This window comes from Notolepis coatsorum (assembly GCF_963971535.1).
Source record: "Notolepis coatsorum genome assembly, chromosome: 3".
Classification (NCBI taxonomy): Eukaryota; Metazoa; Chordata; class Actinopteri; order Aulopiformes; family Paralepididae; genus Notolepis; species Notolepis coatsorum.
Genome location: NC_140167.1, coordinates 42,173,186 through 42,200,008, shown reverse-complemented (window position 1 = coordinate 42,200,008; position 26,823 = coordinate 42,173,186). Strand labels below are relative to the sequence as shown.

Genomic DNA, 26,823 nt, shown 5'->3' with positions numbered 1-26,823 from the left:
TAGCACACACAGTAGTGTATCAGCTGGAGAAATCCATTTGTGGCGGGTCTCTCTGGTATGGGCCGTCCACACATACCTAAATCTAAATCATAAATCCCTGCGTTAACTATGTGAGAACATGCCATAGTGACATCATGGAGAGAACACAACGTCAGGAGGTATCAGAGACCCATCAGTCATGTCAGGCTAAAAAAAAAATTGCTGCTTGAAGCAAACCAAAACATTCAAGGTTTTATATTTGTGTAAAATAGCCAACAATACGATGTAGTCTCATTTAGCCGTGCTGGTCCTGCACGCACGTTTATTAACTTGTGTTTTCTCATATCGCATCCTATATAATGTAAACACCAAATAAACACAATATCAATTGTTTCCAATATTGGAGAAAAATAAAGGCCAGTCCAAATGAGAAAAATTACTTTTAATAGCTAGTAGTAGTTAGTTAGTAAAGTAAAGTCATAAAGTACACTCATTAGGGCGAGGCTAAGTCCAGCCTATGCCCCTATGCCCTATGTTCCATTCAGTCTGTGCCAACTCGTGCAGAAAACCGGAGCTGAAATTTCCCCCGATCATTATAATAAAGCCAAAGCACTGAAAGCAGTCACGCTGGTTGGCTTAAAATACAGAACAGAGCCTGCAAATACAACTGAAGACAAACAATAGACCCTAAACTTCCATCATCCATGCAACAAGGATGAGTTGGGCTAATTGGAACACTCTGTGTGTGCCTCGCCCGGGCTTCTCTCAAACCATCTCCTTTGACTTCAAATTGGATTTGGTTGAAAGAATAGTCTTGTCTTGTTATGGCCCAGTGCTTTGATCTCTAACGTAAGTGCATACTGTAGTAGTGGGCTACTGGCCTATTTCATTGGACTCACCTAATTGGCACTGAGGAGGAGAAAATGATGGATAGATAATATACAGTCAAACTCTCTGTCTCTGTCAAATCAGTGTAAACAGACAACTCTGGGCTGCTTTGGCATGCAGTTAGCTTCTACACTTCCTAACAATTGGGTTATAGCTGGGATGTGTAATTTTGGGAGGGAGAATGACAGTCATCGTGAATCAAAACAAAATCTTCTCCGAGGTGGTGTGAAGTGTGTGAACCAAATTTAAGCCTAAAAGATACTTTTTACTTTGTGTAGTAAATTACGTATTGTAAACTAAATTGAAGGCCCTGCGCATGTAAACAACGCAGCAAAACAGTAGGTGGCTTTCAGCTCCAAACAGTGTTCCATGGATCCAACTTTACACAGAGCTTGTAATTCCCCCAGGTATGGAAATATACCATGGACCATCTATACATTCTATTTATTTATTATTTATTAATTTATTATTTATTTATTTTGAGGTTCAAATTCCCCTTCTCAAAACGGCATACTTCTCAAATGGTGTAGCTTTAAATCCAGATAATAGAGTGGTGGCCTTAACACTTTGATTGCCCAACCCGAGTTCTCGGGTTTACCCCCCGCGGGTTGAATGCCCACTCACGAGAATTCTCGTATTTTCTCGTTTTTTTATTTTTTATTAGCGATCTGAAATCATATTTCATCAACCAAGTCTACCGTTGGAAATCCAACCACTCCAGGCGCTCAGATGTGAAAAAGCGCCCCCTATCGTCTCCCAGATGGTAATTCACCCTTTTGGATTGAACTCAATGAAAATTAATGAGAAAAAAAATCCCTGACTCCACATTTTACTTCTCACTCACGCAGCCGGGGTCGATCAGCTCCACTAGTGAGCCTCAGAGCAGCGGAGATTATGTGTTTTTATACAGTATACACTGTGAATCAATAAAAATATCGATTTTTTCGAACGGCGATCAGGAATTGGAATAATCCATTTGGATACCATCTAGGGCTGGGCGATAAAACGATAACGATAACTATCGCGATAAATTATTTCCTCGAAATAAACATGAAACGTGGTCGCAAAGTTTCGATATATCGATTTTCCAAGCTTGGATATGAGCACACGCACTAACAACCAATCAGTGAAGGAGATGGCCGAGAGCGAAGGAGACCCGGAAGGAGACCCAGAGGTAGGACTCACTCAACAACAAGGCTTGCTAGGCTAATTAGCTTGCACGGCGCTGTTTTATATATTTACGTGCCGAGTATGTGTGTGGCGTGAATTCTGAGGCCACGTTTATAGTAGTGTGGGTTATACAGTGGACGTCGTTTCAATATATTGTGGCGGAAGAGAGTATTTTAGTGTCATATTTAGCACATTGTCATGGAATACACGCTTAGAAACAACAGGCTGGCTAGGATAACTAGCTTGCACGGCGCTGTTTTATATATTTACGTGCCGAGTATGTGTGTGCCGTGAATTCTAGGGATGGGTACCTTTCACATTTGAACCGATACCGGTACCGGTACCTGTGAATCGATACCGGTACCCAACGGTACCTTTTTTCGGTACTTTAGTCTCAAGAAATTTAATTTACCTACCGCAGTCATAAAAAAGAAAATCCAAACTTCAAATAACTACAATTTCGACAGTTTTCGGCTTGTCATTGCTCCGACTGCTTTGTTGTTGAATCATGTCAAACGTGCGTGTGAACGTTGACATGAAAAGTAAAAAAGTTTAAAAAAAAAAAATAAAGTAAAAAAAAATATATAAAAAAAAAAAATAAAAAAAAATTCGGTTTCTCACTTGATTCGATACTCGGTAGTACCGACGTGTTTCGGTTCGGTACCTCAAAAGTACAGAATTCACTGAATTCTGAGGCCACGTTTATAGTAGTGTGGGGTATACAGTGGACGTCGTTTCAATATATTGTGGCAGAACGGAAGAGAGTATTTTAGTGTCATATTTATTACATTGTCATGAGATACTCCGCTTGTCGGCTAACTGCTAACGTGCGCGGACTGATGACGACATCAACTCGACTCGAGACATTCGCAGCAGCATAAGAAGTTAATTAAACTTGACAGACATTATATCGACGATAATTATCGATATCGAATTATATGAAAATAATTTTATAATTTTATCGCGATAACGTTTTTGGTCATATCGCCCAGCCCTAATACCATCTGATCTCAGGTAAGGAATCTATGTTACCAGTATTAGGATAATCAGATCCGTTTTCACGGAGATATAAGCTTTTATGTGATTATGTGATATTGCTGTTTGGCTGTGCGAGCGGTCAGTAACTATGAGAATCGATTTTCAACTCACGGCACAAGTGTGCCAGCGCACATATACTATCAATAATCTAGCGTTTATTTGAAAACGATTCATAAATAGGCCGAACAATGACAACGTTCTAGAATATTCCAGTAAAAGGCGAGTGTTATTTTTTCCGTGAAAACGAGTGATTTTCAAAATGCTAGAAAACGGAAATGAAGCGATAAAAAAACAATCTGCTACGACAATGTTGACTGGAAAATGAGTCTTTGATAAGCGACGGGCAGATTAGACACATAGCCATAATTTAAAACATAGATTAGGCGATATTAACGTTAACATTGAAGTGGCCCTGGGCATTCAAGGAGGTAAAAAGAAATTAACCTTGGGCAATCAAAGTGTTAAGGATACCGGGATGAAACGATACCACTGCTGGCTAAACCAGTATCAGAGAATTTACCTATCCCAAGCCCACCCTCTTTTCTTGACCCTCCAATAACAACTGCCGCTTTCCTCAGTCAAACTTTTTTCAGGTTTTTTTTCTTGACTCTCCTATCTCAAGTGTTGCTTTCCTCGGTCAAGCTAAGAGAGGGTGGGAGCCTGGGATAGGTCAATACCCCAATACTAAAATCAGATAACGTTGCCAAGAGAAGAAGCATGCCAGAAATAAAAAGCAAAGATTAGCAGGATTTTGACAGAAGCTTGTTAGGTCTCAGAGAGACAAATGGATTACAGTATATCTACTGATGGTCGAAGTCTATGGTTAAGTACAAAGCAATGGATCGGATTGGTACTCTCAGTATCAGCAGATACTGACTGTTCAGGACTCGGCAGTGAAAAAGTGTTATCACAGCATCCCTAGTTGTTGCTCCATCTGTCACAGTCATGATGACATCATAAGTCTACATTTCCTTGGGGGCCTGGGGGTGGGGGGGGGGGACAGATTTCCAATAAACAAAAACCCTTGCCATGTTCACCATTTTGTCTATTATTTTGTATACTTATATTATCCCAAACCAAGAGAGAAAAAAAAAGGTCTGTCTCTGGCTAAGGATGAGATAAGCACTAGAAAACTCATCAATGATTCATCAAGTCAGGCTTTACCGTCATCAAGCCAAGTGTTCCTCTATTAATCCCCTTGGGGAAATTCAGACATGTTTGGACCAGTTGACCATGAGGGCAGCCCATCTGCTTAACATGTCCTCTTGGCTCGGGTCAACCAACAACACACAGACCAACAGAACACGACACTAGCAAGTCAGTGCCTGGGTCCGTTCAATTAAGACCGAAATGTCGTTAAAAGACTACCGGGCTGGGCTCTAAGCAGGCAAGCAGGCTACAATAGTCGATTCAATCTAGTTCAAGTCGCCTACATCAATCAAAGCATGCCTGTATCCTTGAAGGCTGGATGGCGATCATATGTAAGGTTGTCCAATATCAGCTTCCTACACTCCCAACACAAGTGAAGAAAGCCTTTGTGTGCTGTAGTGGCAGAAAGAGTCTGTTGACACACCCTCCATCTACATCCAACCTGGGAGAAGAGATATTGTATCTCAATGGGCAATGCCTGGCTAAATAAAAGGATAAACAAATTAATAATAATAAACCACTCTCAGCACAATGGAAATGACACCAGACAAGATCCAATCAACAAACAGTTGTTTTTCCTCTGTTTAGTAGTGATTAGATGGAAGCTCACACACATCTTGTTGCAAAACACGCACCAACCAAAAAAAACAACAAGAAAGAGTAAAGACAGAGAGATCTGCTAGTGCCTGGGGGGGGGAGTAACTACTCAACCATACTGAAAAAAAGCAAAGCAAGGCAACTAAGTTATGGAGAAGAGAACCTCTTACCTTGGCTGAAAATGCTAGACAACACTGAACAGCAGAGCAATCTCTATCCCCGCTCACTCTCTCTCTCTCTCTATCTCTCTCTCACACACACATTGAGTATCAACAAGCATCGCTAGGATCTGGCTCAGCCTCCCTCCGACTGGAGGCTGAATATTTGATGAGGAGGACCGAGCTACGCCCATCCCTGTCCAACACAATAGACGCACGCCTAGATTACCATTCATTACACAGCCTGGCTGGACATCAATGGTCACTGATCAATGGGAGAGAAAAGATTTAGATGTCGGTCTAATCCGAGGTGAATCTTCTTCTAATATATAATTATTATTCTATGAGCAAAGCAATAAAACAACCTTTGATTTAAGGATTATTAAGATATACAGTACTTGACTCATGGATCCATGCCAAAGGTGTGGATTTTTACTATACCGTTGTATACTAATCATTAATCTCAAATAAAATAAATTCCATTTTAGAAATTGGATTAAAATAGGCTATACCATTTTGAAAGACTAAAAAAGCACCATGACAGTTTGACTGTGACAGGGAAAAAACACACTCTCTTTCTAACACTCACACATGCATGCTATTCATCTCTCCCCCTGTCTTACTATCCCCCCACACACACATGCATATAGCCTTCACTCCCAGACATATCTATCTACACACACTACCCCCCTCCCTTTCCATTACACATACACACAGCCTTCAACTTGTACACACATATGCACACACAGCCTTTTATCCACATCATTCCCTTATCGTCTGTACATCATATCTATAATTCATATTGTACGTTAATGCTCCAATTGTTTTGTCTACTCTGCTGTATAAATACTTTGTTACCATTATTGTTCACCATTATTTAGAGAGCTAGGCTATAGGGTCCATTGCTGTAACCTATAGGTATCTCCATGTTGCAACATGTCATTCTGTCAGTAAGATTTCCATACATATTTACAAGTTTACATTTAGTCATTTAGCTGACGCTTTTATCCAAAGCGACTTACAATTTCTGTACGACAAGTCATCAGGGAGGGCACAACTCTATCAGCTGAGTAACAATGTTCATCAGAGTGTTGAGTGCTACAGTGTAGGTTAGTATATTAGGACAAGTGCATGACAGTAAGGTTAGATTTTTATTTTGTATCCTTATTCAAAGACTCGGTTGTCTGCCTCTGTGAATAATATATGGTCAAATTATAATATAAAGACCTTTGATAGCCTATTGGTAGATTGTACAATAAAACAATAATAATGTTTTAATGATCCATGTGCCAATCTACAATAGCCAGTCTAAAACCAATCATTGTGCAGCCTCTTTCAAAAAGCTTAAAACATTGTAGAAATGGCCTTACATAAACTAAGAGAAGGGGTCGGTCAAGAGTATCTGGGAAAACACCACTAGAGTAGATACCCCTGTGAAAATTCAAATAAACCATATCCAGGACCATGTGCAGGTAGTCTCTAGAGATGTAGGCTGCTGCATGGATATGATCTCTAAATTTAACTTGTCAGCTCTTTCTAGCTTGTCATGTGGGTGCAAACATGCTGAGGATTATTTTCCATAACCATTTGTCTGGCTCAACAGTAGCTGGAACAGGAACCAAGAGCATCTGAGACAAAGGGTCATACAGTTTATTCACCCAAAACTACAGTGTGTGTGTGTGTGTGTGTGTGTGTGTGTGTGTGTGTGTGTGTGTGTGTGTGTGTGTGTGTGTGTGTGTGTGTGTGTGTGTGTGTGTGTGTGTGTGTGTGTGTGTGTGTGTGTGTGTGTGTGTGGTGAGAGAGAGAGCGAGAGAAAGAAAGAAAGAAAGAAAAAGAAAGAAAGAAAGAAAGAAAGAAAGAAAGAAAGAAAGAAAGAAAGAAAGAAAGAAAGAAAGAAAGAAAGAAAGAAAGAAAGAAAGAAAGAAAGAAAGAAAGAAAGAAAGAAAGAAAAAAAGAAAGAAAGAAAGAAAGAAAGAAAGAAAGAAAGAAAGAAAGAAAGAGAGCATGCTCGCTTGAGTGAAGTTCTAAACAGCTGTATGGCACCAATGTAATAAAAAAAGTCAACCAACGAACAAGATTCTTTGGGCTTGGTGATAAAGATAATTATCGTGATATATTTTAATAATAGATATCGATTGATAATAAAAAAAATATCAAAAAAAAAAAAAAATTAAAACCAGAGACAGTGTGCAACTTAACACTTTAATCGCCGATGACGAGTTTAGACGTCATTCCTAGCCATGCTCATTCTGCCGAAGACGCCGTAACTCGTCTTTGATGTCAATATTTCAAAAATTTGTCATCGAAATCATATTTCCTTTCTGGAGCCGAGATGTACTGGTGAGCTCCACTCAACTGTCTACCGGTTCGAGAGCGCCATCTGGTGGCCGATCGGCAGATCGGCCAAGAGGGAGGGGCGCGCCAAACAGGAAGTGCCCATCCATATGTGCTCCGGGCACTCGCGATCGGTAGCCGGACTCCATCTCAACACACTGGATGATCAATCGCTCGCCCTAACTCAATAAACAACGTTATTTGGACGTATATAGTATTATACAACCTGGAAATGGTTCATCAGGATCAACATCCCATAATCGAAAACGGTCTACTCAACGCTGATCGTCCAACGGCGCGAGGAACATACGGTAAGATTCAGCGTTATTTTCTAACCTATTCCATATAAACTGCTATGATGAACATATGACCCACTCTGGATGAATCATCTAACGCTGCCCACGGAATTATAAACGATCCCCCGCCCATCCGGTCATCATCAGATCATACGTAGATCATTCTAGAAGTACGTCCAGTTGAAATTTTTCATCTTGCGCCGATCGCTACCAAACTGTATTTCATCATCAATATAATGCATTTAGGGCTATAAATCACGTTCTGAAGAAAGCTGCAGAAAACGATAAAAACATACTTATACTTTAGACCATATTTTAGTATGAATATGTGAATGAAAAAGTTTAACGTTGTTACACCCTGAACAATACATATAGGACATTGAATGGGCCATAATAATGGCAATGTAGCAATAGAATTTAAAAAGTTATAGCCCTGCAAAGAAGGGGAACTTCTCCATAGACAAATAGAGCTGGCGAGGGATGGTAAATTATGAATTTAACCCATGGCGATCAAAGTGTTAAAGTAATGGCTTTGCTTGTCCAAATGACAATACTGACCAAATTGAGATTTCTTTTTCTCTTGTCCATTTATTTTGTTTGCTTTCTAATTTAAAATACAGTTTGAAACCGTCTGTACACAGTAGGCTATGTGTACTAGCAGAGCTAGTCTCCAGTCGCGAGTCATGGTGCACATGTGCGGTGGTTTGTGCACCAAAAAAGTGCCAAAAGATAGAAAAGAAACTAGCAGAGCCAGAACTATTCAACTCCCCTGGAGCCACAGCCAGCAGAGAAGCCTGTTTACTTTCGCTTTCAAACCAGCTGCAGCCTGAGAACTGGAGTGTGAGGGGCTGTAACACTAATGATGGCGGCAACGACAAAGAATTGCTGCAAAATAAACATACATCTGTTGTTTAAAAAAAAAAAAAAACAAAAAAAAAATTATACTTTTAACAATATTGATAATTATCGATATCGAGTGATATGATAACATTATCATATCGTTATTGTGATATCATTTTTGGCCATATCGCCCAGCCCTAGATTCTTGTACCGGATCTCCTCTCTGGTAAACAAGAATACCCTGAAGACTCTGGCAGGAGCACTCATTCAAGGGTACTACGACTATGCTTGCACCTCATGGTACCAAAGCACCTCAAAGGCACTAAAAACAAGATTACAAACATCACAAAACAAACTGGTCAGACTACTGCTTGACCTTACTCCTAAACCCCTGAAAATTTTGACAACCTAGGATGGCTTAGAGTAGAGTACAGCAACTTGCAATGGGCCTGGTCTACAAGATACACCACTAAGGTACCCATGTAATGTCGAAATACTTCCCAAAAGGTCAGTGAATACCACGACCACAACACCAGAGGGAGTTCCACAAATCATGTTAAACCCAGATTCGGCTCAAACAAGGGACTAAACACGTTTCGCAATTATGCCACAACAATGTGGAACGCCCTACCCACAGCTGTAAAATGATGTGAATCCGCACCCACCTTGAAAACCGCTCTCAAAGAGCACCTACGGGAGGCTGCAATTTGAAACTGGCCCCTGTAAATGTCCAAACCCCTCCAATGTACAGTTTCTTCCCCCTCAAATGTATGTATACTCGAGTCTAGTTTAGAAACTCTGTCTCTTAAACAGTACTGTATATTTGTATATCTTAAATATCTGGATGTAACAGTACTGTTTGTCTGTATGTCATAAATGTGTTGATGAATTGAAAATGGGGGACCCTGATGTAAACAAGACGTCTTTCTTTGGTCTGCACCCCCTTAACAATTGTGTGTATTGAGCTGTACTGTATTGTACCCATTCTGCAATCTGTTCATAAAGTTTTCAATCAATCAATCACACACACACAGGCTATACTGTACTGTAACACATGGCTTGGACTAGCTAAGAAAAAGAGTAAACTTTAACGTTATCCAACACACACAGCGAACTATATTTCCCCTTCATCGGGGAGTAGCTGTCACACAAGAAGGCTGTCGCCACTCAGGAAGCAACAAGTTAGCTCACTACAGCTGTCGGTTAGCTCATGTCGATTAGCTGATGACTTACTGAAATAACACAAGACACAGTACAATACTGTGCACACAAACTGAGTTCCTCTTGCGAAAGTTGTGTTCCCTGGTAATCTTCGACGCGTCCTGGAGAGGTTTTTTTTACACTGTTTTCAGGCCATATTGTTGTTTCTATGTTTACAAGCTCGGTCGTGTTGCCACAGGGAGGCTACAGTCAAATGAGTAGTAGCCCCCTAAGCCCCGCCTCCTCCACCCCTAACCCTTGTCACACAGCGAGGGCGGGGCGTGGGAGAGGGTGAAGTCTAGTGTTAAATCACATGTGCATTCTTAGATGTCCAGAAACCCCTAATGTATGTTTTGTTGCTCTTACATATAAATTATTATTATTATTATTATTATTATTATTATTATTATTATTATTATTATTATTATTATTATTATTATTATTATTATTATTATTATTATTATTATTATTACCTATTATGACCGCTAGGACATTCACAACCTCACGAAACTTTACAACCACAAACTAGATACCCATTCAGATGATATTATCGCATTCCAAGGTTTGTTGAAATTAAGAGGTGTTTCTGAGCCATTTTCAGAACAGAAGTGCTCACCATCCATTTGCTGAAAAATGCAATTCTTGTGTCACCAGGTGTCCTACCAGTCAGGACTGCGGAAACCTGCAAATCTTTCCTATGTTGACTAAAACACACTTCTTCAATCAATATCTGAAATGAGAAAAATAAATACTAACCTTCGTACTGTCTTTTACTATCATGCACTTTGTTACTAAGTAATCTACCTTGCTTATATTACTACCTATAATGCTAATCTGTCTATACTACTATGCACTCAAAACTGTAGCGCCCAAAGGGCGGCCGGGTAGCGCAGCGGACTGAGCGCCTGTCTACCACCGCAGAGACACTGGTATCGAATCCGGCTGTCAGCGGTGCCTCCGGCTTGGCCGGTCGTCATACTGACACAATTGGCAGTGTCAGCGGGTGGGAAGCCGGTGTGTGGTATCCTGGTCGTTGTAAACAGCGACTCCTACAGGTCAGTCAGGGCGCCTGCACAGGGAAGGAACTGGTGAAGGTAGTGTGATCCTCCCACGCGTTACACTTCACCAATGAGAGTCCTCGCTGTCAGGTGAAAAGAGGCTGCTGGCTGTCTCCTATGTATCGGAGGAAGCACGTGATAGACTTCAGTGCTCCCTAGACCGGCAAGTAGGAGGCAAATGCGCGCAACGACCAGGAAAGGGAGGGGGGAATTGGCATAATGACTAAATTGGGATGGGAGAAAAATACAGAAAAATAGGAGGAGAAAAAGTAGATCCAAAAAAATTAACTGTAGCGCCCAAGTTCAACATTGTTTGATGAACAGTGTTACTTACCCTTAGCTGCCAGAGTTGTACCCTTCCAGATAACTTGATGTACAGAACTTGTAAGTAACTTTGGATAAAAGTGTCAGTTAAATGACTAAATGTAAATGTGTCAAAGGTGTTTGATACCAAATCACAGCATGACCTTTTCTAAGGTGTTCTTCAAGGTCTTGGTGTCTTAATGGGATATTTTGGAGGGATTTCTGACCATGTTTAGAATTTGCACCAAATCTGTGTAATAATGGTATCAATACAAATATTGCTGGAACATCTTATGAAACATAATTGAGCATAGCAAAGGCTGTGATTAGGCATAGATAGAATATCCCAAGCCTCTATATGCTCAGAATTCTAATAATATTAAAACATGTTTATTGCACATTAATAGATAGAATATCGACATACAGTGTTGAGTTGCATGTCAAATGGTTCCTTAGGGTCGCAACTTTCCAATACTGCATGACGCTTGTATGAGGCACCTACTGCTGACTTTGACCTCGACCTTGGAACCACCTTGAAAAGGTCTCAGGGCTTAATGACTTAATTCACTTTTGATTTGAATCATTTTAGTAAAAAAGGTTGCTCACAGTCCAAGTTCTCAACAAAAACTGGGAGATGAGCGTCTGAGCATGCAACGTCAACTGGTGGCCCACCAAAGTTTCCCATCCACCCCCAGAATATTAATGGGTCATGAATTGGCATAGTGAAATGCATAACAATTCTATGATACATGAATACATTTTCCTAAATAAAATAGAAAAAGAGTGTTCTCCGTTAGATTTATATCAGTTACAAGTCTTTGTTTTTGTTTAAGAATGTTTGAGAGAGAAATTAGACTTTTCAATTCAGTGGCCTCTCCATTGTCCAGTTCAGCACTACGGACAGTGAATTCGACATTGCCCCTTGAAAACTCCTCTCGTGAGTCACGGTGTGCTTGCGGTGAGAGCTCTGCTCATGAGTCACATGCTAACATGCTAAGCTGGCCCAAAACAGTCAACAGCCAACACTCAGCCTGGAGCGGGTTACAACTTTAGTTTTCATTAAAAAAAGTAGGTTTTTCGTTCAAGTACTGTCTTATACTATCATGCACTCACTCTTCTTTTACTACTATGCACTCAACACTGCAACACCCAAGTTTCAGCACTGTTTGATCATTGTTACTCAGCTGTAAGAGTTTTACCCTTCCTGCTGACTTCAGAACTTGTAAGTCGCTTTGGATAAAAGCGTCAGCTAAATGACCAAATGTAAATGTAATGTAGTTGGATAATGTTAACTAGCCCCAAGTGAATGGGACAGGCTGAGACTATATCTCCCCCTCTCTCTGTAGTGTATTTCCCATTTAAAACCTCTTAACAGGCGCCCCCAAAATTGGCCATTTTAGTTTTAGTTTTTGAGGACTGCATACTTTCTTTGCAAACCAAACCAAAACACTATACTTTATACTTATAGCATATGCATGAGCCTGATCTCTTTTGAAAGATGACATTCTGAAGTTTCTGATACAATAAAGAAAATTCACTTTTAGTGCTAATGAAATAGAGTAACATAGGGGCGCCCAAGTGGCAAACCATGTAATGCGTTCGATTCCCGGACCCGGCATCCTTTGCCGAATGTCTCCCCCCCCCTCTGTCTCCCGTTCTCTCTCTCTACCGGACTGCCTGGTAGTAAAAACAATAAAAAAAAACTACAAAAACATAATAAAAAAAGAAATAGAGTAACAGGTCTGAACTTGAGTTGGGGGGGTTCGAGCTGGAGCATATGTGTGTAGGTTTTTAGATAACAGGTATTAGGGGTATATCCTGTATAAGACATTGGTATAAATGGTAATTTCGTTGGATATACACTGTATATTAATGCTTGTGTATCTTATCGTGTGTTGTCATGTCTGTTTATATGTGTGTTTAAAAAAATTATAATAAAAAAAAAAAAAAGAAAACATAATAAAAAAGAAATAGAGTAACAGGTCTGAACTTGAGTTGTAGAAAACTTGTTACTCACATTTTTCTGTAGTAGTTAGTAGTCCAGAAGTAGTATTTCCCCAGAAATTCTCATGGCTGAAACGACACCCTGGGTCCATAGCCTGAAGTATTGTGTAGTACATGTGCAAAACTCATAAAAATCCGTTCAGAAATTAGTGATTAGGAGCGACTTTGGTAAACTGTGTAGCGTTCGTGGTTTCTATTTCCTCATAGACTTCAATTCATTCTGCGGTTTTTCTCTTCCTGTTTTCGCTCGTAACCTTTCACCTAGATCCCTGATTCGTACATCCCCAGTTGGGGTATCATTGGAAATCCACACTCATTGGCTACAACCCTGTCCAATAATTTTCGAGATCGCCAAATGATTGATGGAACTAGAGCCCCAAGAGTCGGGAGTCGTATTTGTGCAATACCATGTACTTTGCGCAAGCCTCACATATCGGCATGTAACTCGAGAACTGCTGAACGGATTTTGTCACCTGAAAGGGCTATCGACAGGCAACAAATGGGGCTTTAATTCGATATATATATATGTATTAAAACATATGCACACCCGAGCCACTAGAGGTCGCCAATGGGCCGGAGTTAACATTGCCATTTGGATTGTAGCCCTTCCCCCAAGCCTCCAGAATAGTCATAGGTCAGGATTGCTGTAGATCTGGTCTAAATACCCAATACCACTAAATTCCGAACATTGATCTCTTAAGCTGTTCCAAAAAAGGAACTCAGCTCGACTCCTACTTCTAAATTATTCATAAACTTCACTTCAACTATTATATGTTTGATGACAAACTCCACCATTCATCTGAAATGTTTGATTTAAGTTTTTCAACAAATAAACTGTTCAACTACAGACTGTGTCCACTTGTGTGGAATCAGCTTCCTGCTGTAATTACAGAGGCAGACCCTCTTGGATATCTTTAAATATCAAGCTGAAAACCATCTGTTGCCTGTTTGTGATCACCCTATAGCAGACAAAATGGTTAACAGTCACAAAATAATGACTTTTATTTGACGATTTGGAGGGCTTTAAACTTAAAGCGTCTTTGAGCACCTGGAAAAGCGCTATATAAAATAGATGCATTATTATTATTGTAAGAATATTCTCTATTTCACAAGCAATAATAAAAAAGCATCTATACCAAAAACTTTAAATATGATTATGTATTTTTCTATCTTTTTGTGATATATGGTTTGATATTGTTCTATAGTCTATATGGTTTGATGACAACATTTAACTGTATCCCATGCTCTTCAAGCAGTTTCAGTATTTAAAGAAAATAACACACGTTTTCAAATGTCTGTTAGTGTTTAAAAATAATTTCTTTATTTGACCACATAAATCTGATTCTTTTTTCAAATGTACTGTTATACAAATATTTGTTATTTTCCTTCTCACACAAAAATAACCATTATGTTACTAGCACACACACACGCACACACATACACACATACACACATACACAAAACATAATGCGCCATTCATGGTTTGGCACTTTGGACGTATGGAGCAGTTTGCATTGATCTGCTGGTTTGGGGGGCCATGCTGTGTTGGTAGAATGACATCCCTTTCCCTTATTTGGGCCTTCGCCTACCTTGGGCCCTGGCTACAGATATAGTGTACTTTCAGACCACATCAACGTTTACGAATCACATGAACACACACAATTATGGCAGGATGCACATGTTACAACATTTTTTTTTTTTTTTCTAAATTGGATTATGTTTGAAAACTCACCTCCGCTGCTATGGTGTTACTTTACATTACATAAACTCCCTCCCTCAGATTACTGACACGCTCTCTTGCAGGAAAAACTAAATCTTAACTCTCAAGTGTGTAATGTTATATGATATTGTGTGCTTGAAACCCCTGCCTGTTTCTAAGGGTGTGTAGCAGTGACCATGTTCACACAACATACTCCCCTCTCTGCACGGCACCAGTGCTCCAACCTCCACTTAATTAATAAACTCAAATATTATATGAAATCTTTTTTTCTCTCTCCAATCTATTGCCCATTTTTAAAATGCAGTCTACTTTATTTACAAAAGTAGAGCCTGATGGTTTGAAAGGCTTAAGGTGCGTCACACAGACCCAAACAACATAAGAAACCAGTGTTTTACCACATACAATACAGCCAGCCAAAACATGTCACCTATTCTAACGTAAGTACACACAAATATGAAATAAGAACAGTTAGCACAACAATTGGGCTTAAGAGAAATGTCTTCAGATTTTGTAGAAAATTACAGTATATGTCACCTATATGAAGTAAATCCAAGCCCTGCAGGTTTCCCCACGAACAAATGCATATTGCACAGTTAAATCATTTTTGTACACTGGGAAAGTATGTACGCGTGGGACACCATATTGCATCCGTCCATCAATTCTTCCAACATCCATCTTCAATTTGTCAACCGTTTGCACCGATAATTAGCTGATTTTGGATCCAAATTGGTTTGTTAATCATGGTTCCAATCATTTTTAGTATATGAGGAAGCCTTCAATTAAAACGAGTTACTTTGCCACATTTCATACATATTCTATACATGTACTCAATAGCACTGTAAACAGTCAATTGTCGTTCCATAATATTAGCTTGTTATTTCAAAACAGGTATTTGTCATATTATATTACATATTATGTAATGTATACTCGAGAGGTGTAGTCACGGCGAGACATTTGAACGCAAAGGAAACCTGCAGTATCAACAACGTGGACATGGAATCAAAACCAACACGTGCCCGAAATTAAAAACCAAACAAAAACGAACCTCTGAAAGGAAATCTAAATCAATACAGAACAGTCGACCTAGTAAATACACTCCCTTTGTAACGCACAAATATCTGAAATGAATGGGTATTTGTGTCCGTCCACCCCCCCCCCCCCCCCCCCGACCCCCCCAAAGAGAAAAGAAAAGCAGCAGATATGAAAGTTATGAAAACAAACTGAAATCCAAACAAACGGGAGTGTTTGGGGATTTTAATTTGAACTCACGTTGAACTCGGAAAATTTAAATAATTTTCCATTGTGTCAACAGGGAAAGATCTAACTGAAAAAAGTTTTTGAATGGATTTCAGCCTGAAGTCTGAAATGTATGTATGTATGTATGTATGTATATATATATATATATATATATATATATATATATATATATATATATATGTATACACACTGACTGTATATAAAAAAAACGTACAATGTGAAAAAAAAGAAAAAAAAGACATTAACAAAAGACAAGAGATCAAACAACGTTTTAGGGGATCCTAAGGCCTGTTTGAAATTGGCAGCTGACGATAAAGGTTATGTTTCTTTATTTCAAAACGCACCTTTCCCTATTCCACCTCTTTCCCTAAGTGAGACTTCCATCGACACAAAAACGACCCTCTACATACCATACAAACCCCTGGTCGTTCTATGTAGCACCGCTACACCCCGGGGTGTAAATGCATTGAGTTCTTGCAGCATTGAAACTATCATCCTTTCGACTGCCTGGTACATAGAGGGTTTCAGTCAACTTCTAAGTCAGTTTTATCTGTTCCTGCATTCCCCACAAATGTAAAAATAGTCGTTATCACTCATTCGTTTACATTGTGGTCACTGTGACTCTTGGGTCAAAGAGAGTCTCTTTCTCTATCTCTCTATCTATCTCTCTCTCTTTATCCATCTCTCCCCCTCTCTCTCTATCTCTCTCTCTGTCAGAGGGTGTGATTGCTGTCATCCTTGCTACTGAAGGTCTCGCATGTTTGTCCGTCTGTTGATAGGATTCTCAGTCCGTTTCAAATTTTTGGTTGGTTGCCACACACTCCAGTGTTCAGTGATGTTACTGAGTTCAGTTCAGTGTTTGTGCTGCTGGAGTGACAGAGCCGGCCTCCTCCTCCTCCTCCTCCTTCTCCTCCTCCTCCTCCTCCTCCTCCTCCTCCTCCTCCCGAGCCTCGCGCCGCCGCTGGAGTGACTGGAGCCGGCCTCCTCTTCGGCCTCATGTGGCCTTGTCCTTCTGGTTGCAGTTGTTGTCTGTGGTCGAGTGGCTGTTGATGTGCTCCGCCCGTAGGCTGTTGGCGTGCGGGCCGTCCTGCTCCTTGGCTCGCAGGTGTCTGGGTTTCACGGGCAGCGCCAGCACCAGCAGCAAACACAGCAGGTGTAAGCAGTAGTACCAGGACCTGCGGAGGGGCATCCCGAAAAGAAAAGAGACGTTTTTAATACAGTGTGTTCTTTTCACATCTCACGTAATGCAAATGTGTAAATGAGACCAACATATTAGAAGAAAATATGATATTTGCACATGGGGCACTGATGCACAAAGTAAAAAAGGAATATGTGTGGAAAACAACACTGTGCTTTACTGCAGAGCTGGTTGTCATATGAATAGAATAGTCATCTTTATTGTCATCATACAATGTCATACAACAAGATTATGCAGGATATACATCGTGATGTACATCTCGTGTGATGGGGATCATTCTTTTTCCACAGAGAAAGAGGATTATACTTGTCATTTTAGGTTCGTTCAAACAACGGCTACTGGAAAATCACTGCAGTAGTTAATCCTGGCCGCTATGTTCCAGTCTCGATGGTGTGTTTATTATTATGGGATTAACAGAGGTGTTGCTGTGGCAACGATGGCCCCCGTTCGACAGCTTTGCGTCAAACTTGTGCATGTGCGTGAAAAAGTTAACGTGTTTGTGTGGCGCCGTCTGCAAGATGGTGCACAAGCTTTAGTAGCAAGGGGGGGGGGGACCACGATTTTTTATTTTCTTTATCTCTGAGTGAGTGAGTCAAACTAAGATCAGTGCTACAGAACTGACTTATGGACTCATGATGAACACGAGGAGTTTAATTAAGTAACCAGTAAAACCGGAGGATGATGATCTTCGAGGTTTGATGCAACACATTGGTTGAATCGGGACTTTGTGTTAGAATTCAATTGATTGATTGATTGAAAACTTTATTAACAGATTGCAGAATGGGTACAGTACAGCTCAATACATACAATTGTTAAGGGGATGCAGACCAAAGAAAGACTTTCGTCTTGTTTACATCAGGGTCCCCCATTTTCAATTCATCATAACATATATGACATACATGACATACAGATAGACAGTACTGCTACATCTATACATTTATGACATACCAGATTTGCAAATACAGTACTGTTTGTGATACGAAAAGAGTCCAGAAAAGAGAGTATATACATTTGACGTAGAAACTGTACATTGGAGGAGGTGGGGTAGGTGGGGTGGGGTTGGGGGGGACTGTACATTGGAGGTGGTTGGGTGGGGGGTTGGGTAGGAGGGGTGGGTGGGTGGGGGACACTGTACAACTGTACAAGCAAAACTGTACATTGGAATATTGACAAAACCATACTTGGTCATTTACTGTACATTGGAGGGGGTTGTATTAGGACATTTACAGGGGTCAGTTTCTAATTGCAGTCTCCCGTAGGTGTTCTTTGAGAGTGTTTTTGAAAGTGGGTAGTGATTCACATTCCTTTACAGCTTTGGGTAGGGCGTTCCACATTGATGTGGCATAATTGCGAAACGTGTTTAGTCCCTTGTTTGAGCCGAATCTGGGTTTAACATGATTTGTGGAGCTCCCTCTGGTGTTGTGATCGTGGTATTCACTGACCTTTGGGAAGTATTTTGACATGTACATGGGTACCTTGGTCGTGTAGTGTATCTTGTAGACCAGGCCCATTGCAAGTTGCTGTACTCTGTCGTCTACTCTAAGCCATCCTAGGTTGTCAAAGTGGGCAGGGGTGAGGTGGGTTCTAGGAGTAAGGTAAAGCAGTAGTCTGACCAGTTTGTTTTGAGATGTTTGTAATTTCGTTTTTAGCGCCTTTGAGGTGCTTTGGTACCATGAGGTGCAAGCATAGTCGTAGTACCCTTGAATGAGTGCTCCTGCCAGAGTCTTCAGGGTATTCTTGTTTACCAGTGAGGAGATCCGGTACAAGAATGGAGTTCGTTGGTTGACTTTTTTTATTACATTGGATGCCATTTTGTCACAGGAAAGATTTGCCTCTAGGATGGAACCCAGGTAGGTAATTTCTTCTTTCCTTGTGACAATATTGTCACCCACTGTAACTGAGAAGCCGTCGGTCTTGCTGAGTTTGTTATTTGAACCGAAGAGAATGGACTCTGTTTTGCCCATGTGTAATGATAGTTTGTTATCAGCGAGCCATATGCAGATTTTGCCTAGTTCCGTGCTGAGGGTTTTTTCAACCTGTAACTTGTTCTTGTCAGAGACCAGCAGGGCTGAGTCATCCGCAAACAGGAACAAGTTGCAGTCACAAGCTGACAACATGTCATTTGCATAAATTAGGAACAGTAGCGGTCCTAGTATGCTTCCTTGTGGAACACCACAGCTCACTGTGAGGGGGGGGGGGATAGGGTACCGTTTACCTCCACCATCCGTTCTCTCCCCTCCAGGTAGGATTGCATCCAGCTCACTGATAGACTATCAAAACCAATTGCTTTTAGCTTGTCAATCAGAATGGTGTGATCGACAGTATCGAAGGCCTTTTGTAGGTCCAGCATGACCAATGCCGCAATATTTGCCCGCGTCCACCTCTTGTTTGATGTGGTCGTTTAAATAGAGAAGGCGTGTGTCAGTGGAGTGGGATGTTCTGAAGCCAGATTGGAATTCGTAGATCAGATTGACTAATTGACTACTGAAAGTCAATCCATGCGTTCCCCTGAAGGGAGGCAGGGTGGCCTAGAGCAGCGGTTCTCAAACTATGGGTCGCTGCCCAAAGTGGGGTTGCGGGTACTGTAGGTGACAGTGGGGTCGCGCATTGGCAAACAATTTAATAAAACTCAGAGTTTTCCACCTGGCAGCTCTGCATTTCCATGTCTCCCCCCTTCATCAACGGAGGCCGACACACAGTATTCCAATACACATCTCACTACATCCTACGCATGTATAATCACGGAGGGGGGTCTGGTCTTTTGTGTGTAACCTGGACTCGCAATGGATAGGTTTGTTGTCAGAAGTGGTGCCGGTTGGCCGCGATGAAATGGGCTCTGCGCATAACCAGCTACTGTACCACACTGAAGTGAGGTGGCTATCTCGAGGCAGAGTATTAAATCTCCTTTTTAACTCTGAGAAGCGCAGATTTTCCTTGCAGACAAAAACTACCCATTGGCAGAGAAATGTACCGATAATGAGCTGGAAACTCTGTTAGTGGTACTCCAGGATAATCAGCAGAGATTTGGGGGTATTTAATCTGCTTGATGGCTTTTTTTAGGAACAGAATGTTGCAAGAAATAATTTGAAGCCCATCATCTGTAGCCACTAGAAGGGCTCATTGAACAATTTCGGAGAGAGGGCGCGGACAATTTGGACAACTGGATCAAAGATCCGTTCATTATGCATGACGCAGCAGGCTCCCACTGTCTGAGCAGGAAGCGCTCAATGATCTTTCGTGTGACAAGCTACTGAAAGTCAAGTTCACTGGACAGGCCCTCGCAAAGTTCTGGATATCAGTCCGGAACGAGTACCCAGTGTTGTGTAATGCTGCGCTGAGAAAGCTTGTCCCCTTCGCATCAACATACCTCTGTGAGGCAGATCTCTGCCAAAGCGCACATGAACGAATTTTCTTTTCATGTTCTGGCAACATATTTTAGCTAAATATGCCTCAAATGTGTATACAGAAACAATTCCGTTGCTTTTGTTGATAATATTCATAAATTTCATTGATAACAGTGCTGTAATGTAATTTTCTAATAAATATGCATGATCAAGTTCAACAACGTGTGCTTTTATTTTGTTATTCCTTATTTCCACGTTGAAATTACACGATACATTAAGTGTGGGGTCGCCAAAAAAAAATCCTAAATAAAATGGGGTCGTGATATAATAAAGTTTGAGAACCCCTGGCCTAAAGGTAAAGAGGCCCGGGCGGCCAGTAACAAAAACCTTCATACCCAACGCTGAATATGTTTTGTGTAACCTGGCAAACAAGAGAAAGAAACTCCACCTAGTGTGAATCATTTTCCTTTTTACCACAACGTTAACAAACGCCTCACAAGTTGTTTATGTCAAGAGATTGATTGATTGATTGAAAACTTTATTAACAGATTGCAGAATGGGTACAATACAGTACAGCTCAATACACACAATTGTTAAGGGGATGCAGACCAGAGAAAGACTTTCGTCTTGTTTCCACCAGGGTCCCCCATTTTCAATTCATCAGGACATATATGACATACATGACATACAGATAGTCAGTACTGCTACATCTATACATTTATGACATACCAGATTTGCAAATACAGTACTGTTTGTGATACAGAAGGAGTCAAGAAAAGGGAGTATATACATTTGACGTAGAAACTGTACATTGGAGGAGGTTGGGTGGGGGGGGTTGGGTACACTGGGATATTGACAACCATACTGGGTAATTTACATTGGAGGTGGTTGGGGGGGGGGGGGGCACACTGTATAAACAAGCAAAACTGTACATTGAGGGGGGGGAGACTCTGTACAAACAAACGAAATTGTACATTGGACTATTGACAAAACCATACTAGGTAAATGACTGTACATTGGAGGGGGTTGGGTTAGGATATTTACAGGGGCCAGTGTTGAATTGCAGTCTCCCGTAGGTGTCTCTTGAGAGAGGTTTTGAAAGTGGGTAGTGATCCACATTCCTTTACAGCTTTGGGTAGGGCGTTTCACATTGATGTGGCATAATTGCGAAACGTGTTTAGTCCCTTATTTGAGCCGAATCTGGGTTTAACATGATTTGTGGAGCTCCCTCTGGTGTTGTGATCGTGGTATTCACTGACCTTTGGGAAGTATTTTGCCATGTACATGGGTACCTTGGTCGTGTAGTGTATCTTGTAGACCAGGCCCATTGCAAGTTGCTGTACTCTGTCATCTACTCTAAGCCATCCTAGGTTGTCAAAGTGGGCAGGGGTGAGGTGGGTTCTAGGAGTAAGGTCAAGCAGTAGTCTGACCAGTTTGTTTTGAGATGTTTGTAATTTTGTTTTTAGCGCCTTTGAGGTGCTTTGGTACCATGAGGTGCAAGCATAGTCGTAGTACCCCTGAATGAGTGCTCCTGCCAGAGTCTTCAGGGTATTCTTGTTTACCAGAGAGGAGATCCGGTACAAGAATCGAGTTCGTTGGTTGACTTTTTTTATTACATTGGATGCCATTTTGTCACAGGAGAGATTAGCCTCTAGGATGGAACCCAGGTAGGTAATTTCATCTTTCCTTGTGACAATATTGTCACCCACTGTAACTGAGAAGCCGTCGGTCTTGCTGAGTTTGTTATTTGAACCGAAGAGAATGGACTCTGTTTTGCCCATGTGTAATGATAGTTTGTTATCAGCGAGCCATATGCAGATTCTGCCTAGTTCCGAGCTGAGGGTTTTTTCAACCTGTAACTTGTTCTTGTCAGAGACCAGCAGGGCTGAGTCGTCCGCAAACAGGAACAAGTTGCAGTCACAAGCTGACGACATGTCATTTGCATAAATTAGGAACAGTAGCGGTCCTAGTATGCTTCCTTGTGGAACACCACAGCTCACTGTGAGAGGGGGGGATAGGGTACCGTTTACCTCCACCATCTGTTCCCTCCCCTCAAGGTAGGATTGCATCCAGCTCACTGATAGACTATCAAAACCAATTGCTTTTAGCTTGTCAATCAGAATGGAGTGATTGACCGTGTCAAAGGCCTTTTGTAGGTCCAGCATGACCATGCCGCAGTATTTGCCTGCGTCCACCTCTTGTTTGATGTGGTCATTCAAATAGAGAAGGCATGTGTCAGTGGAGTGGGATGTTCTGAAGCCAGATTGGAATTCGTAGATTAGATTTTTTTCCGCTAGGTACTTTTCGACCTGTTCGTAGACTATTTTTTCCATGACTTTCGAGATGGAGGTGAGAATAGAAACAGGGCGGTAGTTGCCTGGGTCTAATTTGCTGCCCTTTTTGTGCAGAGGGGTCACCCTCGCAATTTTGAAGTCCTTGGGGACGTGTCCCTGTTTTATGGAGAGGTTTATTATGTGTGTGATGATTGGGGTGATGGCGGCTGCTGAGTCTCTGAGGAATTTGGAGGGGATGTTGTCATGGCCAGTGGCCTTGTTAGGTTGGAGGGCGCTCAGTTTATTGAGTACCTCATCTGTTGTTACCATTTCCAGCTTGAAGTCGTCCTTGCGGACCCCTAGGTTTTTGTAGTAAGCTACTATGTGTTCTACCCCATAAAGCCCTGAGTGGGAGGGTAGTTTGTTTACCAGTGTTGTGGCTATGTTTGTGAAGAAAATGTTTAAGTAATTGGCTACATCCAGCTTGTCTGTGATGAGCGTGTTGTCCGTTTTTATGTTTATGTTTGAGAATCTGGTTTTAAGTTTTTTACTGCATCCTAGTTGATTATTGAGTAATTTCCAAAGTTCACGTGGTTTGTTTTTGTTTTCCTCAGTTTTGACATTGATGAAATTCTTTTTTGCAGTTTTGATCATGGAGTTTACGTCGTTTCTTAGTCTGTTTCTTTCTAGTTTGAGTTCAGTCACGTGGGCTTGGAGTTCACTGCTCGTGCTTTTAGTAAGCTTTGACTGATTTTTACGAAACTCAGAGCATTTTTTGTCTCTGGTTTTCATAGCGGCCAGTATTTCGGAGTGCATCCACGGCTCAGCGCGATTTTTTACCCTGGTGGTTCTTAGGGGGGCCATGTCGTTTAGTATCGTTGAGAATTTGGTTTTGAAACCAAGCCATGTTTCTTCAACCAGTGTACCATTGAGTTCATCTGACCAGTCCAGGCTCTCCAGTTCAAGGTTAAAGGCCTCGCTAGAGTAGGTTTTAAGGTCTCTAGATGTGACTGTTTTGTGGCAGCCAGCCTTTTGTTTTAGTTTTTTGCGGGTACAGAATATCATATAATGATCACTTAACCCGCATGCTATAACCCCTTTCTTGGAGATCTTGGACTTGTCGGAGGTCAGAATGAGGTCAATGGTAGTCTGAGTTGATTCACATACACGTGTGGGTTGGGTGATTAGCTGGCTGAGGCCGTGCAGATCACAAAACCTACTGAATGACTTGAAGACGGGTGCATCTTTTCGTTGCATATCCGTGTTCCAGTCTCCAATAAGAATTTTGTCTACATCCTCAACTCCAGCTAAACACCCATCCAGTGTATCATAAAATTCACTATGATCTGGCGGCCTGTAGACTGTGCCAACCAGTAGGGATTTCGCCCTTTCGAATAGGATTTCCACCCATACAGTTTCAATTGATTTATGATTCAGGTCATTTCTGTTGATGAATTTGGTGTCCTTGTGTATGTACATACAGACACCACCTCCATGTTTGTTCCTATCATTCCTAATTATTGAGTAGTTCTCAATCTCTATCTCTGGATCTTTTACAGAATCGTCAAGCTTAGTTTCTGAGAAGCACAGTATGTTTGCCTTACCATTTATGAATAATTGTTTGATTTCATCCAATTTGTTTTTTAAGCTGTTAATGTTAATGTGAAAAATGTTCAGTCCATTGGCGTTGGTTATTTCATTGATGTTGTCAGGTTCGAAGTATTGTTCGTTGTTGAGGGTGGGAAGGGGGGAGGGGGGGTCGGGTCCCGCTCCGCGCTGGAACAACAAAGAAGGGGGGAGGGGGGGGGTCGGGTCCCGCGCCGTGTTGGAACAACAAAGGACTCGTTCCTGGATGTTTCCGTTGTTAGCTCTGCTAGCTAGCCGGCTATCGGGCGTCGAGATGTTTAAATCCCGCGTCGAGTTGGTCGTCATGGTTTCGACCCTCGGTTCACCTCCTCTCGTCTCTGCCTCACGTGTGCTCGTCTGCTGCGGCGTCATTGGGGAACAGTTGCCGTCCGCGGAGTGGATGTTGCCACGGATCGATTTGCATTTGAAACAGATGTGGAGTTAATGGCTCCTGTTGTAATAAGCATAGTCTGTATAGCTGGTTATGGACGGTTGGCTCTGTTTCCGTCCTTGAGGCATTTGCATTTGAAAAGTAAGTAGCCTACAATTGGAACATGACAGAGGAAGATAGTATCTAGCTACGTGATCCCTGGATGTCTGCAGTCTTTATGGCTTGCTGCTATTGGAGTGAAATGCATAGTTTGCAAGAAACTACAAGAAAACATTTAAACACTGATGGTAAACTACATAGCCTATGCTACAGAATTAATTAATGCATATAACTAATTAGGCTTAATGAAAAAAATCAGAGTGGCTAAACTGTGGAACTGTATATAGCATTATTAAACAGACTAATGTTGTAGCACCACACATAGTAGTGCGTGGCTATGTTTGATTCCACTTGCACCGTTAACAAACCGCTTGAAGTTCCTTGATGTAGCTCAATGGAAGTCCTCCACCTCCGCCCTACCCCCCACCACAGTCCCTACCCTCCACCTCCGCCCTGCCCTCCACCACGGTACCTACCCCCACCCCAAGCACATTCATGTTGAGCCCATGGCAGCGCCACATTAACCGCCATCTCTTGGCCATTACACTGGCATTTTGAAAGCATTCTAAGCTGGCGGCGAGTGGGTGGAGCGAAACAATACTCGTCTTCCAGGTTTTATATAGTTCTGTGGTGGCAAGGGAGTGAGTGAGTTCGGGGGAACACCAAGCCAAGCGTATACAAATTTGAGATCCACCATCACATTTCTTACTGTTCCAAGATCACTGGAACATCAGACAGCTACTTTTGAAGATATAATTCAATAGGATCTGAATGGGTAGAACTCCTCCTGAGAGACCATTGGTCTGTTTTAAACCATCTCTCCAGCAGCCAGGAGCGGATTGAATAGCAATCCTGATTCCTCCCCCATACGACACCTACCGTAGTCGCGCCTTTATTTCACTACAGTGCCCTGGTCTTGTTAAAGCCACTCTTTTAGTTCCTGCTCGTGAATCCTAACCCCCTCCGCTCGTTAAGCTGTCTCCGTACCTGTTAGAGGCTGACTCGAGGGCAGCGGTATAATGAAAAAGTGTTCATTTCTGCACCACACAAGCTGTAGCCTCATTTACCTAATGCTAATTGAGACAGCGTTGCGGGAAAGATACGCAAGAGTAACGGCCACGGCGCTTCCCAATTTCCCAAAGTCAAGAGTGGCTAAGCTAGCCGTCTCAGGGAAGAGCTTACTTACTGCAATAACCTACCATTTCAGATGTATAATTTATTTCACTGTACAGGGCAATATATTACAATGGAGAGCATCTCAGTACAGCACAGCACAGTACAATATGGCCCATTTCGCACACGCACTGGACTCCGACCTTAACCGCACATTCATTCGAGGGGCTGTATGTGCGAACGCAAGTGTTCTAATTATTCTGTGAAGAGTTTACCCTCCCAGCACCCAAGTCCTAAGTCTGTGTAATGACAAATAGAGCCCATGTCGGAAAACACAAGCAGATCATTGTTTGCAGAATTCACACGGCAAGCGAGTGGGTATATTGAGTAACGTAGATTAACGTTAACTGTAGACACTGAAAATGTGATTGTAAAAGTTACAATTATGAGATAAAATACTTTGTATTGGGACTATGCATTGCAACAACATCATTATGTATCAACATACCGTACTTTTCGGACTATAAGCCACGGCTTTTCCCCCCATTTTTCGACCCTGCGGCTTATATAACTGTGCGGCTTATATGTGGACCAAACCCGAATTCTTTTTTAATCTAAATATTGCTTTTTTTAGTATACTATTGCACTAAATGGTAACACTTGTTATGCAAATATGCAACTTGTTTGTTGAAATGTTAATAAATGGGAGCTTCCTCAAACAGCCATCTCTTTCCCGACAATCCCCTCTGTGCACGAACCCTTACATATGGTAATTAAACATTAAAACA

The 26,823-nt window shown here is 41.5% G+C and overlaps 2 protein-coding genes across 4 annotated transcripts in view; both read right to left on the bottom strand.

Moving 5' to 3' along the window:
* The window catches only part of kidins220a (kinase D-interacting substrate 220a), a 128,180-nt gene extending 118,349 nt beyond the window's left edge, over nt 1–9,831 (bottom strand). For 2 of the 3 annotated variants that reach the window (XM_084310617.1, XM_084310619.1), the window contains exon 1: nt 9,683–9,831. The gene's annotated coding sequence lies outside the window, so the exon portion shown is untranslated. Of the gene's footprint in view, nt 1–4,991; nt 5,042–9,682 lie in introns of those variants that run through there. The other variant, XM_084310618.1, reaches the window with a different exon arrangement.
* Nucleotides 9,832–16,939: 7,108 nt separating this feature from the next.
* Nucleotides 16,940–26,823, bottom strand: part of mboat2a (membrane bound O-acyltransferase domain containing 2a) — a 161,822-nt gene continuing 151,938 nt past the window's right edge. Inside the window, exon 13 of the mRNA XM_084311625.1 lies at nt 16,940–17,166. Within this exon, the coding sequence (XP_084167751.1) occupies nt 16,986–17,166 (181 nt within the window). The 3' untranslated portion in view covers nt 16,940–16,985. The remainder of the gene's footprint in view (nt 17,167–26,823) is intronic.